The sequence below is a fragment of the Orbicella franksi genome, chromosome 3 (assembly GCF_964199315.1).
Source record: "Orbicella franksi chromosome 3, jaOrbFran1.1, whole genome shotgun sequence".
Taxonomy (NCBI): Eukaryota; Metazoa; Cnidaria; class Anthozoa; order Scleractinia; family Merulinidae; genus Orbicella; species Orbicella franksi.
This window is the reverse complement of record NC_138147.1, coordinates 27548032-27563761: the sequence shown is the minus strand read 5'-3', so window position 1 is coordinate 27563761 and position 15730 is coordinate 27548032. Positions and strand designations below refer to the sequence as shown.

General features: G+C 37.0%; 2 protein-coding genes across 2 annotated transcripts; both read left to right on the top strand.

Moving 5' to 3' along the window:
- The first annotated feature begins 3552 nt into the window (after positions 1-3552).
- LOC145482475 (uncharacterized) lies at positions 3553-6107 on the top strand. Its single transcript, XM_081461076.1, has 3 exons — positions 3553-4006; positions 4517-5938; positions 6058-6107. Exons 1-3 carry the CDS (start codon positions 3553-3555, stop codon positions 6105-6107), a joined length of 1926 nt encoding a protein of 641 aa, XP_081317202.1.
- A 108-nt stretch (positions 6108-6215) lies between these two features.
- LOC145482474 (uncharacterized) lies at positions 6216-8757 on the top strand. Its single transcript, XM_081461075.1, has one exon. The coding sequence runs from the start codon at positions 6292-6294 to the stop codon at positions 8755-8757; it is 2466 nt and encodes an 821-aa protein (XP_081317201.1). The 5' UTR covers positions 6216-6291.
- Positions 8758-15730: the final 6973 nt, after the last annotated feature.

Sequence of the window (15730 nt, the reverse complement as noted above, 5' to 3'; positions counted from 1 at the left end):
TTACATGTCAATCGATTTAGCTTTATGGAGGGAGAATTACATAAGGAAAGTATTTTCTGTGACACTCAGTTGCTTACAACGCACACGCTGTCAGCAAAAGGCCCAACACTAAATTGTGATTCGAGCGTTTGTTTTGGACGGGCTAGTTTTGTTGACCGAAGTAAAAATTGTAGGAAGGATATTGTTATTATGAAGTTGTTTGTGTGGTTATTACAAAGAGTTGCAGAAATGTTAAGAAATCTCGTTGTGATTGCGTCATGGCCTACTTTGCGTCGAAGGTGGCTGGGAATATTTCGTATAGTAAGTGTGGTGTCATTGAAGATTTTTGCTATGATAGTCACACTGTGTAAGAAACAGGAACAGAGAGAAACAATTGTAGACGATCAGCGAGACATGGATATCAGTAAAGCTGCAGATCCTGTCGTCGAAAGTGAGTATGTGCGCGGAGAGTTATCAATAAAGACTTTAAGCGTTAATTCCTTGAAATTTAGAGAAAGAACACCGTGTACTAAATGTAAAACGAGTGAAGGATTGCGCGCAAAAGCTAGGGATTTCAAGCTTATGTGTTGGATCGATGGCAATAATTATTTGGAGGGAACGAGATGCTCCGAAAACGATTTAAAAAATGTAAGATCGAGATATTGTATTTTCGAGTGTAGCGGAGGATACAAAAGCGTGACTGGAAGACGTAAGTTTAGATCTCGAGAACCTTCAAGAATTAGTTCCAGGGTTAAGATTGGTATGCAAAAAAGTAGAAAGATAAGATGCTTATTTAAGAGAAAAGTACTGGGAGCTGTTCCAAGGTCGTCTATACTTTACAAGTTCAGAAAAAGCAGCATTCGAAAGGAGCACGTCTGTTTCAAGTATTTCTTTGGGATATCAGCTAAAAAGGAGAGAAAGAAGAAGAAACAAAAGGCACATAGTATGCTTAATAAGCGTAGGAAAAGAGTTGTTCTTAAAAATTGTTGCGAAGTATTTACGGATAAAAATCATCAAAGTTTGTACAAGAGTATTAAACTCTATAATGACATTGAAAGTAATCCTGGACCAGTATACATGAATGAGTTATGTACAGTAACAGGAAGTTTTCATCAAGGTAACGAGGAGTTATTTGGGATAAATGCTGGGAAACAATGTGTTGTAAATAGTCTGGTAGCGATTATATTTAATGGAATTGCTAGCTGTTTTACAGAAGCATGGAACAGTACAAAAATGGACAATATTCTTCGTGTGGGAAATGGCCTTTACTCATATATTCATTTGTCAATAAAAGAAGATTTGCTTTTACTAAGTGAAATACCCAGTGCATTGTCCTTGGATGACGAAACATACAGATTATCTTATAGTGAAAGCATTGCCGGTGATGTGAACATGTTAGAGTCAAGAGGCTGCTATTTTTCTTTGTTGGAAGCATTACGTTTTTTGAAAAGGCGATATAATGCTTGTCTGCTAACAGTATTTTGTAACACTGTGGCGATATTTTTTGCTGAAGATAAAATAAAATTGTTTGATGCTCATTCTAGAGATAAGTGGGGCAATGCATGCAGTGAAGGAACTTCCGTTTTGCTTGAGTTTTCAAGGTTAGAAAAATTAATCGAGTATTTGCAAAGGTTTTATTCATGTAATAAAGTCGTACCTTTTGAAGTGATGGGTGTACATGTTACCAAGTTAATGTTCGAAGAATGTGGTGTAAATATTATTAATAGTAAAAAAATGGAGGGTAATTTTAGTGAAAGTACAAAAGTCCATAATAGAATGCCGGTCATTGAAAAGGATTCAGCGGGTCATAGCAAAACAAGGAGGCTGGATAAGATGAGAGAGCAGAGGCGTCGAGAGAGAAAAATGGAAACATGTGAACAAAGAGTTTTGAGGCTTCAGAAGATGAGAGAAAGGAACAAAGCAAAAAGGCAAAATGAATCTGAAGGTGAAAAGAAGATGAGGCTGGACAAAGCTAAAGAAAGAAATCGAAAGGCAAGAAATATTGAGACGGAAGAAAGTAGAACATTAAGATTAGAGAAATCGAAGAAATGTAGAGAGCAAAGAAAAGATCGGGAGACAATCGAACAAAGGAAGATTAAATTAAAAAAATTGAAAGAAAGTTTTAAGCAAAGGAAAAATCAAGAAACAATTGAGCAAAGGGAGGTTAGATTAAAGAAATTGAAAGAGGGTTTTCAGCAAAGAAAAAAACAAGAAACAGTTGAGCAAAGGGAGGTTAGATTAAAGAAATTGAAAGAGGGTTTTCAGCAAAGAAAAAACCAAGAAACAGTTGCGCAAAGGGAGGTTAGATTAAAGAAATTGAAAGAGGGTTTTCAGCAAAGAAAAAATCAAGAAACAGTTGCGCAAAGGGAGGTTAGATTAAAGAAATTAAAAGAGGGTTTTCAGCAAAGAAAAAACCAAGAAACAATTGAGCAAAGGGAGGTTAGATTAAAGAAATTAAAAGAGGGTTTTCAGCAAAGAAAAAATCAAGAAACAATTGAGCAAAGGGAGGTTAGATTAATGAAATTAAAAGAGGGTTTTCAGCAAAGAAAAAACCAAGAAACAATTGAGCAAAGGGAGGTTAGATTAATGAAATTAAAAGAGGGTTTTCAGCAAAGAAAAAACCAAGAAACAATTGAGCAAAGGGAGGTTAGATTAAAGAAATTGAAAGAGGGTTTTCAGCAAAGAAAAAATCAAGAAACAGTTGAGCAAAGGGAGGTTAGATTAAAGAAATTGAAAGAGGGTTTTCAGCAAAGAAAAAATCAAGAAACAGTTGAGCAAAGGGAGGTTAGATTAAAGAAATTGAAAGAGGGTTTTCAGCAGAGGAAAAATCAGGAAACGGTTGAACAAAGAGAGACGAGATTAAAAAAGAGAAGAGATAGTTTTACGCAGATAAAACGACAGGAAACATTTGAGGAAAGGGAGGTTAGATTAAAGAAATGGAAAGAGGGTTTTAAACAAAGGAAAAATCAAGAAACGGTTGCAAAAAGGAAAACAAGATTAAAAAAGAGAAGAGATAGTCTTAAGCAAAGAAAACAACAGGAAACAGTTGAAGAAAGGGAGGTTAGATTAAAAAGAAAGAAAGACAGTTTTCAGCTAAGGAAAACACAGGAAACAGTGGAGCAAAGAACGTCTAGATTACTCAAGGTAAGGAGAAGTATGCAAGTAAAAAGAAGTAGTGAAAAAAAGGGAGAGAGAAGATTACTTAGATTGGAAACTATAAGAAAGAGGATGGAGCGTAAGAGAAAAAGTGAGACAGAAGTTGATAGAGTTGCGAGGCTTAAAAGAAAGAAACAGAGAAAAAGTGAAACTAAAGACGGCTCAATACGTGAATTAATTTCAAAATTCCATCAGGTCATTGCAGAGGGGCCGACATTTGTGTGCATTTGTTGTGATCAGTTGTGGTACAAACATAGTGTACACAAGGCTGGAGTACTGTCTAATTTTGAAAATGGTGCCATTAGAAAATGTATTAAAGTAGCTTCAAGTAATGAATTAGATATAAAGTGGATTTGCAGGACGTGTTTGGCGAACTTAAGAAAAAATAAGATTCCAAGGTGTGCTGTAGCCAACAAAATGGCATTTCCGTACAAACCAGAAAATCTTGATCTAACAGAGTTGGAATGGAGATTAGTGTCGCCACGATTAGTGTTTGAAAAGTTACATGAAGCACCACGCGGAAAGCAAATGAAAATTTGTGGTAATGTTGTAAATGTTCCAGCTAATGTTGTGAACACAGTGAGTGTGTTGCCTAGACTGGGTGAACAAGAAGGAACAATTAAAGTGCAGCTTAAGAGAAAGTTAAAATACAAAAGTTACATTTTGTCACAAAATATTAGACCAGATAAAGTGTTTGAAGCGGCACAATGGTTAATAGAGAATGGTTCTCTCTTTAAACAAGAGAAGATAGCGCTGAATAAAGAGTGGGTTAATATAGAGAAACGTCATCGTCAAGTAGAGGTAAGGGAGTTAAATCATGAGATGTCTTCTACATCATACTGCAAGGATTCAGATATGTCAGTTAGTCCTAGTGAACCAGTACCAAGAACGTACTTGTATTTTTGTCTTGAGTGTCAGCAATGTTCAAATACATTTTATGATTTAAATGACCATATGGTTATGGTACATAAAGCAGGTTATGATACCGAGGATTGTACTGATTCATATCGATGTAGTGTTATAAAACAGCATCCTGATCAAGAGGTTGAGCATTTATATTTTTGTTTTATTTGTAACCATTGTGAAAATCAAGAGGAATCCATTAGATATCATATGACGGTTATACATGATATTGCTTCGGAGCAATTTGTTCGGGAACATTGTTTACCAGTTGAAAGTGATTCTGAAAAGATATTGATTCATAGAATTCTAGAGCCAAGCAATGTTCTGTTGGTAGAAGTGCACAAAAATGGGTATATGGGTAGAAATAGTGTCCCGATTTTGATTTCTGTTGCAGTACCTGCTAGTGTACATATGGGAGTTTGTGGAGATAAACGATTATTATGTGATGAAAATTCCACAGTAAGCGAATCTTACGTAGCGGGGAATGATACATGGAATGAAAGTGATGATACTGAAGAGTGCGCTGGTGCGTTGGATACAATGTTGATATCGCCAGAGTTTATAGAAGATGATGAACATTCCCAGTCCGTTTTTTCATTTGCACCTGGTGAAGGTAACAAACCACTGAGTATTTTCAAAGACAAGAATTGTGAGGAATTAGCATATCCAGGCATATTTTGTGGTGAGGCAAGAGCTGAAAATAGTGCACGAGATGTTCCAGTATATTACAGTGATATTTGTAAATCTGAACTGAGGCGGTCTGATAGAAGAGCTAGTATGTGCATCGAAAACCTATTTTTTAAAGTAAAAAAATTACAGATGAAAATTCTATTGGGTAAGTCGCAAGTTGCCCTTCGTAAACACAAAACTAAAGGCCAAAAAATAACTGCTGGAGATTTAAAAAAGGATGGAGCACTGGAGAAGTTATGTTATTCAGATGATGGGTATAGATTTTTAAGAGCACTAAGGGGGTCCCCTCCGTATTTTGAGAAGGCTAAGAAGGATTTATTTGCAATGATTAGGCAACTGGGGCCGGCCACACTTTTCTGTAGTTTTTCTGCAGCAGAGACTAAGTGGAAGCACCTTCTTAGAATTCTTGGGAAATTGATTGATAAAAAAGAGTATAGTGACGAGGAGTTAGGCAATTTCACCTGGGAAGAAAAGACGAGGCTTATTCAGAGTGACCCAGTTACTTGTGCACGACACTTCGATTACCAATTTCAGCAGTTTTTCTTAAAATTTCTGTCAAGTAATTTATCGCCCTTAGGAAACATCGAAGACTGGTTTTACCGAGTTGAATTCCAGCAACGTGGTTCGCCTCATATACATATGCTTCTGTGGATTAAAGGTGCTCCTCGATTTGGTGTGCAATCAGATGAAGAGGTTGTTGACTTCATTAATCAGGTTATAACATGTAGTAAAGCAGCAAATGACGTTACTTTGTCCGAGTTAGTAATACGACAGTATCACAGTCATTCCCAAACATGCAAGAAGAAAAACCGAATGGTGTGTAGATTCAACTTTCCACAACCACCTATGCGTAATACAGTTATTTTATATCCATTAGAAGATGATATTGCTGCCAGTGAAAAAGAAAAGCATAAAGGAGAATTTCGAAAACTTCACGAGAAACTTAATGATATGAAAGATGGAGAGGACATATCATTTGATGATTTACTTGAAAAATTAGGTGTTTCTGAAGAAAACTATATCCTTGCTATACGAGCATCACTAGTGACAGCAACAATTTTTTTGAAGAGAAATCCTAATGAGTTAAGAATAAATAACTATAACAAATCATGTCTTCTAGCATGGAGAGCAAATATGGATATTCAGTATGTTTTAGATGTGTATGCTTGTGCTATGTATATTGTTTCTTATATATCTAAAGCTCAACGAGGTATGAGTGAACTTCTAAGGGTTGCGTGCGAGGAGGCCAAAAGTGGGAACTCTAGTGTTAAGCAGCAAGTAAGAGATATTGGAAATAAGTTTCTTAATGCCGTTGAAATTTCTGCACAGGAAGCTGTTTATCTTGCTTTGCAATTGCCTATGAGACGATCGTCACGTGAAGTTGTGTTTATTCCAAGTTCTCCACCAGATGAACGAATCCAACTTTTGAAATCACTTGATCAAATCAAAGAAATGGAGGATGAGTCAGAGGAAATAGAAACCGGTAGTCTCATTACAAGGTATATTGAAAGGCCGCATAGTTTGGAGAATGTAACTCTAGCGGATTGGGCTGCATGGCATGATATGAAGAGTAATGGTAAAAATATTCATCAAAAGTCCTGTAAAGAAGACAACGATGGATTGCTATTGGAAACACAAGACGAAGATAATCTTGAAGATGATTATGAGAGTCGAAGTGATGAGTCAACTAAATTGAAAACGCGAAGTAAAGTCATCAAAAAGCGAGCAAAATGTAGGGTCATCAGAAGTGTATGGTTCAATAAAGAAGTTGATGCGGAAAAGTACTTTAGAGAGTTGTTGTTTCTTTTCAGTCCGTGGAGAGACGAAGGACGTGATATTGAAAGTTTTAGGCCATTTGAACAGAGATGCCGTGAAATTAGTGAACAGATTAATAGCCAACTAGCAGAATATTGCCCGTATAGTTCCCAAATTGATGAAGCAATGCTTAATATGACAGACACTGATGACAATAACATGTGGGATTTGATGGCACCTAACACACAACATAGAGAATTAATTGATAGCTCTCATAGTATACGGGAAACTGGTCATGATTTAGATAATGGTGATCAAAACTATGATCTTTCTGATGATCTCGGAATTCCTTCTTGTTCAGTTGTGGATCAGGATACAATTTGCAATGAAATGTCTGATGATGAATATCGCCAAGCTGTACGTTCTCTGAATAACGAACAATTAGTTTTTTTCTATCATATTCTGCATCTTCTTAGGACAAGTGATATTGCTTTTTATTGCTTTCTCAGTGGCGGTGGAGGAGTTGGGAAATCTCACGTAACAAAAGCACTGTACCAAGCAGCAGTTAAGTGTTTAAATACAAATGTAGGAGATGATTTTCAACAAATAAAAGCTCTTATTCTCGCGCCAACAGGAAAAGCAGCATTTAATATCCGTGGTTGTACAATTCATAGTGCACTGTCAGTACCTGCAAATCGTTCATTACACAGTTATCAAAGATTAGATTCTAGTAGGCTGAATTCATTACGTAATAAGCTAGGAGGTTTGAAAGTAATCTTTATCGATGAAATTTCTATGGTCGGAAATTCTATGTTTAATGTTCAGTTAAACAAAAGACTACAAGAAATTAAGGGAGTGGATAGTGATTTTGGAGGGGTCAGCATAATTGCTATTGGAGATCTTTTTCAATTAGAGCCAGTTTTTGATGGTTACGTTTTTGAAACATTAAAAGGTTCTTATGGTGCATTAGCAACAAACTTGTGGAGGAAACATTTTGCTATGTATGAGCTTTGTCAAATTATGAGGCAAAGGGAGAGTCGTCTATTTGCTGAGATTCTTAACAGATTACGAGAAGGAAAACATACAGAAGAAGACATTAGAATTCTCAAGCAGAGATTAATTTGTGAAAATGATCCGAATTATCCTCATCATGCCCCTCATCTATTCTATCAAAATAAGAAAGTAGAGTATTTTAACAAAAAGGTATACAATGCTTCTCATGAGGAAAAGTTCTTAATAATTGCATCTGATTTTGTAATTGGTGCACAGTCTGAACAGATGAAAGAAACTTTGCTTAGCAGAATTCCTAATGATCCTAGAAAAACAATGCAATTGGCTTCAGAATTATGTATTGCAATAAATCAGAGAACTGAAATTGCTGTAAATATCAGACTGGATGATGGATTAACAAATGGAGCTGGAAGCGTAGTGAAATATGTGGAATTGTACAACCCGCCACAACCGCAAGGAATAATTTGGGTGAAATTTGATCACGATCATGTTGGACAGAAAACAAGGAATGAGAACAGCCAATTGTATACAAGTAATATTGATGGATCCTGGACTCCAGTTATGCCTACAACCGTACAATTTTGTATTGGTAAATCGAGTAGTTGCAAAATAGTGAGGAAACAATTCCCACTAAGATTGTCAGCTGCAAAAACCATTCATAGAGCACAAGGAGACACAGAAAGAGAAGTAGTGGTTAATCTTGAAGCAAGTCGAAAAATTCCACATATTCATTACGTAGCATTAAGTAGAGTTACAACACTTGAGGGATTGTATATAACAAATTTAAATGGAGAGAAAATTTGTGTCAGTAGTAAAGTTGAAGAGGAGATGAATAGGTTAAGAACAAGTGCTTATCTTAAGCCACGTTTACAATTAATAAACCAACAAGGTGAAAGCTCTGTGAAAATTATGTTTTTAAATGCAAGGTCACTACATAAACACTTTTTGGATATCAAGAAATATGTGGGGTTTTATTCACCAGATATTGCTATTTTCTCAGAGACAAGACTGAACGTTTTAGATAGAATTCAAGAATTTGAAATTGAGAAATACACACTTTTTAGAAATGATGAGGCAATGACTTTGTCAAATCAAAGACCATTTCATGGGACTGCCATTTACTATTGTCTTTCATGTGAGGCAGGATATCCTAAATGCCAGAATGCTTTTGGTGTAGAAATTACTGTCACAGAATTAGAGTGTCTACCACATGTTATAATTGCTGGAGTTTACAGATCACCCAGTGTTCCTATTAGAACTTAACTAAAACTTAACTTAACTTAACTTTATGAGGCGTTGAGGTACTTATATTCCAGCACTTTATGTTCTAAACAATTCCATGTTATAATTGGAGATTTCAATGTCAATTGGCTGAATAAGCAACAAATTAGTGGTTTATATAACTTAATGGTTTTAGAATATGGTTATTGTCAAGTTGTCAATGACTATACGACTTGTAATAGAACTATTATTGATCATATTTACACTAACATTGGACGGAATTATATGACTGTTGGTATACTAGAGACATATTATAGTGACCACAAAGCAGTTTGGATAGGTGTCAATAGGGAATTACGTCAGTAATAAAAATTATTGAGGGGTATTAGAGTGAATATTGTGAAATTTATGTCGGAAGTAATTGTTATTTTCCCCCCTTTCCCATGCAGTTTCCCATTAGGGGAGAGGGGATCATTCAAGTCATCGGTGTCTTCATTTAAGGTAAGCAGGTATTTTATATTCTTAAGGAGTAGAAAACATGCACCGTGTTCCTATCGAGTTTTAGTGTAAATCTACTAGCGTTCTATCACGAATGCCGCTCTCTGATAGGCTATGATACACACTATCTATTCTGTGATAGATAATGAGTAGCGTAGCAATGTGCCCTTGTTAACAAAATGACGGCCGCTTCCTCGCATTTTCGAAGTGTCTATGAAGAGGATTTAGATAAAGTTTTGAACGACTAGTAGATCTATACTAAAACAATTAGATTACTCGCTCTTCATTTCTATGGACGATAAATGACTCGGACTGTGCCCTGGTCAACTATCATGCGATAAAAATCTCGAGGTAATAATCTAATTGGTTAATAGAAACACGAGTTTTAACCAATCAGTGTGCGTATTTTCTTAGGACTGTTTTTTTGAAAGTATGCAACATAAATGTTGTGAAGTGTTATTTAGTTGTATTATTGTGTCACTGTCTTACTACTTAATGTTGACTGTTAATGTTAACTGAATGATGTATTATATTTGAAATTTCACAATTGATGGTGAAATGGGTCTTAACAGTTTTTACTGTATTCTGCCTTATTTTCTTTTTAGAGAAGAAAATTAGTCTATTGACTTTGTTCCTGGTCTGATGTATGTATACTGGAATAAGCAAACTGTGTTCACAGACACATGAGAGAAATCGGAAAAGATGTCATAATTGAAGGTAGGTAGTTTTATTCCAAACTTTATTATAAGAAGATAGCAAGATTTAGCACGAGAAGTATTCCACGTCAGAAACCTGATTCTTATTAATGTTATATTCTTTGAAAAAACACAATAATTGTACAGTCAATGACTTTGTTGTTAAGGCAGCTGATCTGGTTGGAAATTGATTTTTATAATTCCTTATACAATGTAGTAATGGACTTGTTGTTAAAAGTAAATTATACAATTTGTCACTAATAAATGTTCATTTTTCTTTCAGAGATGTATGTTTTTGAAAAGATGAATTGTTAAACAGCATTATATTACCTCTTCAACTGACCATCGACGATTGCTAACTCCGTTCTACCTACCGCATCAAGACTGGCTCACTTATAGGGATTGCGCAAGACTCACAAGAGGCAATTAGAAATGCGTCCTATATTATCTGCTACAGGCAGTTACAACTACGCCCTTGCTAAATGGCGTGATGCTAATCTTAAGCCTCTGTCGATAAACGAACATACCATCACCGATATCTTTCCCTTCACAAATGAAATTTGTGGAGTTAAGATAAACCCGGGAGAAATCTTGGTCTCTTATGACGTCTCATCGCTATTCAAAAATGTACCCATAGACGAAACAATTGACATCCTGGCACGTAAAGCTTTCGAGAACAACTGGTTCTATGACACAAACCTGACTAGTACTGATTTCGTTGATCTTCTACACGTTACTACAAAGGGCCGGGGCAGCTGTTTCAGTTTGACGGGGCGCTATACGAATAGACCGATGGAGTAGCTGTGGGGTCTCCCTTTGGACCCCTTTTGGCTAATGCAATGTATTGATGTGCTCTATTGAAGAGTTCCCAGGAGTCAAGGAAAACCCCCAGAATTTTACCGTCGCTCCGTAGATGACACTGTAGTCAAAATGCCAGATCTGGCAGCAGCTACAGTATTTTTGGATACCTTGAACCACGCCCATAGCGCCGTGAGCTTCACTATGGAGGTAGAGGAAAATGGGATGCTTCCTTTCCTTGGGGTGTAGCTTCGAAATCGCGCATCATGTGTTGAAACAAAGGTTTACGTTAAGCCGAGAAACACAAGGATAGTCCTGTACTATCATCAGTAACCATGTGGACAGCCGCTACAAGCATGGTTTGCTCGTCACCGTGCTTAATCACGCGCACCGGCTATCTTCATCAAGGGCGCATTTCTCAGAAGAGTGTGAACGCTTGAGAGGGGTCTTTCGTAAGCTGAGGTATCCGAATCACCTTATTGATTCCATCATCAACAGGTTTATCACCTCGAGAGTCGCAGTGGACCAGCCTAAACAGCATACGGATGACGCCATCCGGACAGTTATCCCCTATAAAGATCAGGATGCTACAGTGTTTGTCAAACGACAACTTAGAGATCTTAGCACCAAGGTGCAAAAGACCATCCAACCCGTGTTTACTAGTTACAAGCTTAAACAAGATCTAAGCCTGCGTGAGTCCAAGCCTAACATCGTAACTCAGCAATGCGTTGTTTATTTATTCAAGTGTGACTTGTGTGATGCAGGTTATGTCGGGTACACAAAGGGCCATCTTTACACGCGCGTTGAGGGACACCGTCAAAAGGCGTCATTATTTACAAGCATTACTCCAAAGAACGTAACACTGCTGTTCCGAACAATTTCTTAATCAAGAAATGCACGAACAAATTTGACTGCCTTGTTAATGAAATGCTGTGTATTCAAGATCTCAAACCAACGCTGAATACACAGTCTGATTTTCTTCGTGTTAAAGTATTCATGTAATTAGCGTAGCACTCTTTATGCAAATTCGCTTCAAATTAGCCTCTTTACAAACCGCTTTTCATTATTAATTTTATAACCTTGATAATGGCGCAAGATACACCGAAACGTCGGTTTTTATCACTTATTTTTCTTGTCTCAAAAATGGAACAATCACATAAATTGTCAGCTTGATCCTGAAGATGTTTGTCTTATAAGTAAGAATGGAGCTGGACACCTGAGCAAGCTAGTTGTCATTTGAGTGTGAAATTCTACATGTTACAAGAAAATGGCATTTCAGCATTGTTAATTGTGAAATAAGTGGAGTGAATATTGTGTCGTTTACAATAATGTTTCTATAATATTAACATGGTTAAGCTTATATCAAAAAAGATAGTATTTTGGACCAGGTAACCATGGAGACTTTCAGAATTATCGGCAGTTACAATTTGTTCAACCTGACAGTGCAACTGGCGACTACAAATTGGGGTTCAAGTAGGCTAGTCATGTAATAGAATATTTTGATGTAACCACCACGTTAGCAATGATGTCCAGGAAAAAATGACAATAATGATTGACAAACACCAACACTGAAGAAATTAATCTAAGGAAGAGAACAACTACTAAAAGATATTTTTTACTATAAGAACTATTGTTTATCCATGACATCAACAATGTTGACTGAATTTATCTGTTGATCAGCTAGTGGATTTTAGAACAGAGATGCAACAATGTGGCACAGAGCCAATAAAGCTACAAGAATCTTGTTTATTTTATATTACAGTATTATATTGTAATAACACTAATTTTGCTATGAACAGTTTGTTTTAAGTTCTAATGTTACAAAACATAAGTTTTAAATATACGTTTCTTTACAGAAAGCCATTAGTCTCTAAAATTATGAGAGCTAACCGGGACATTTCTAATTAATAAATTACGACTAACCGGTTACTGAAAAATCGTGATTCGGCCTCTATTTTCGGCAGTTCATTGAACTTAAACCGTGTTAACGGTTAGCATGGGAATTAATTATTAATTGAAGAACAATAGATTTTTTTGAACGAGTTAGGTTAATTTTAAACCACTTTTCTGCATGATCGTACGTTGACTTTGTCATGAAACTGTGTCAGTCATCACAGTCTGTGTGAAATGTTGTTCACCATGGCATGCACAAACAAGTCCATAATCTTCTACTGAACATGATGAGTGGTAACAATAGTTGCAAACAGGTGTATTGATATACATAGAATATGGACACCTTCGGACTTGGAAGGAGGGGGAGGCGGTGACCTTATTGCTTGAAAAAATTACACAATGCCCGAAACCATGTGTTGTACAAACGCATTCAAATCGCAGTAAAAACAAGAAAGTTCATAATTCTCATGTCTAATATATGAAAATATTATCATTACAAAATTACAATGAAAGCCTGATTTTTCAAATCTTCAGGAGAAACGAAAATTGGTTCGAAAAATCGGATAATTCGAGATATCTGGGGTAAAATTACAGTGTTCGACTGAGGACAGGGAAACGACTTTTGGTTCGAATTATCGGGAGGTTCGAAAAATGAGGGTTTGAGCAGAAATCGAAATTCCACTGTAGGTTCCCACTGTAGTTATTTTGAAACATTGCATACTCTGTGACCTCGATCAACAGCTTGGTAAAATTAATCAGAAACTTATAAAAGAATCAGTTAATTCTTCCTCATACGAGAAGTTCAAGAAAATTTTAAAACGGCTCTTTAATTGTGGAGCCATTCCAATTAAACGACTCTTTTCAAAGCCTGTACAAAAGCAGAAGCCTTGGTCTTTGTTTGCTTTGCTTCTTTTGTCATTGTTTTGTTCATGGAAATAAAATCCGTCTTGTGGATTTCCACGATACACATATGGCTTTTCCATTGAGCAAGTTTCCTGGATCCTTAGATAATTTAACCTTAATTCCGTTTTGACAAGGCAAAGGTCAGAGAAAGTAGCCTACAAGCCGCTTTGACTACTTTTTAGAATGTTTTTTCCTGAGTACTTTTGCCTGAATCATCAGCGTTTTTGTCCGACGAATTTCATAAAGTTTCTGTAAATTCCCCCCCCCCCCTTCCCCCCAGCGTGTAGGCCTATGCTAATATAGTGAATTTCTATTTTTTTCCTTATATACGTCGATCGTCGGCTATGTCAATATGTCAGTCCTAGTTTGCTAGGAACCACGCCTGAACTATGGCCTGAACAGGAAGTGATCATTCATTTTAGAAGAAGAAATTTTAATCGACCTCTGAAAAGAACGAGAGTATGTTACAAGCTGGGAGGGGGCAGTTAGTTAAAATGGCAAGAAATGCAGACGAATGAATGAATTGGTGAAGTCCAAAATGTAACAGGTGTGGACCGATAGCGTAGCGTTTCCCAGTTCCTAGATGCCATAATTTTTGCTTTTCTATCGATAAAAATGCTTTGAAACGAGTGTTTGTTTTCCTCATAAATGAAAGAATATGCAAAGTTCCTAGTGAAAGGAATCAATTAGCCTGCATAGCAGTCTTTTCCGTTTCCTCTTAGCGGGAGAAAGCGAGAACCAACGAAGTCGCGCGAACGCATGGGGCGAGAGCAAAAATTTAGGAACAGTGGGGGAGGATTGGGGAGGAAAGGGAAAGCCTGCTGCTCAGCAGTAGACTTTTCCTTTCCTTTCCTGTCCTTCCCTGCTGCCACTAATTTTTTTGTTACTTTTGTTGCCGTACCCTCGCACGACTCCCGTTTGTCTAAACGGAAACGGAAAAGAATGCTACGCTGGCTAGGAATCAATGTTCATTGGGAGGTGCTTTCTATAAAACCCTGGGTATAATAGTCACGAATGGTAGGAGTCCTGGTGATTTGAGTCAAATTCAAGGACGATTCATTTGATGGCGATGGAGAACACTCTGATGTCTACACAAAGTCAGCAATCTTGTTCGAAAGAAAACCGGGGTAACTAATCGAACAAAATCGAACAAAAATCCAATCAAACTCAATCAAACGATTGGTGCTGAATTGGGTTTGGCAATCGGACAAAATCAAACATCTATTTTGCTGTGAGTTCGATTTTCGAACCAATTGAACAAAATCGAACAAAATCGAAGCAATCCGATGCAATTTTGTTTGGACGGTATCTCTTGACGCCGGAAACTAGTAAAACGCTAACGTTTTCGACATGTTTACTGATAGCCGGATGAAAAGGGAAGGGGAAAGCTAGCAGTGATTTGACTTCAAGACTGAATTTCAACAGACCACTTGCCTATATATATCATCCGATGTAAAAATTGTCCTGATCGAAGGGTAATCGAACGTTCGTCTGAGTTTGATTACCGATCGTTCATTGATCGAACGTTCGATTGTGTTCGATTGTCAAAATTTTATTGCGAGTTCGATTATGTTCGATTGAGTTCGGCAATCGAACAAGTCGTGTTCGACTGGGTTCAATTAGCGAACTGTTCGATTAGATACCCTTGGAAGAAACTGCCTTAGAAATTTGTGTATAGTGCACATGAGAAGGAACAGAGACTGCCTTAGGCGTGAATGTAAAGAAAATGAAGGACATGAAAGCAAAGAAAAAGAATCAAGAAAATGAAAGGCCATACTTTTTAAAGTCGGCCGCTCATATTAAGAATAACCAATCTTAAATCAATTTTTTTATATTATTCAGGTTTCTAAGAAATAACTAACTGCGGCCGCAGCGATTATATTATTCTCAGACATAATGGTGCGTGAATTCATTAATTTCTTCGCATTTTGACCACTGATTCAATAGACTTCATTGTGTTATGTTCTAAGTTTAGTTTTTTAAATCAGGAGCCCGTATTTTGTGGAAGAAAAAATAGGGGGTCCAGATGAGAGTCCAGATGGGGGTCCACAAGGGGGTCCACAAGGGGTCCAGATGGGATCTGGATGGGGTCCAAAAGGTGTATAGCAGGGGGTCCAGATTGAGGTGTCCACGTTTTGTACTGACCCTAATTTTTTTATGTTCCAGAATGCTCCATGATGTTCTGGAATGTCCATTTTCCTGGCTTTATTGATGGCCTGGAGTGATGA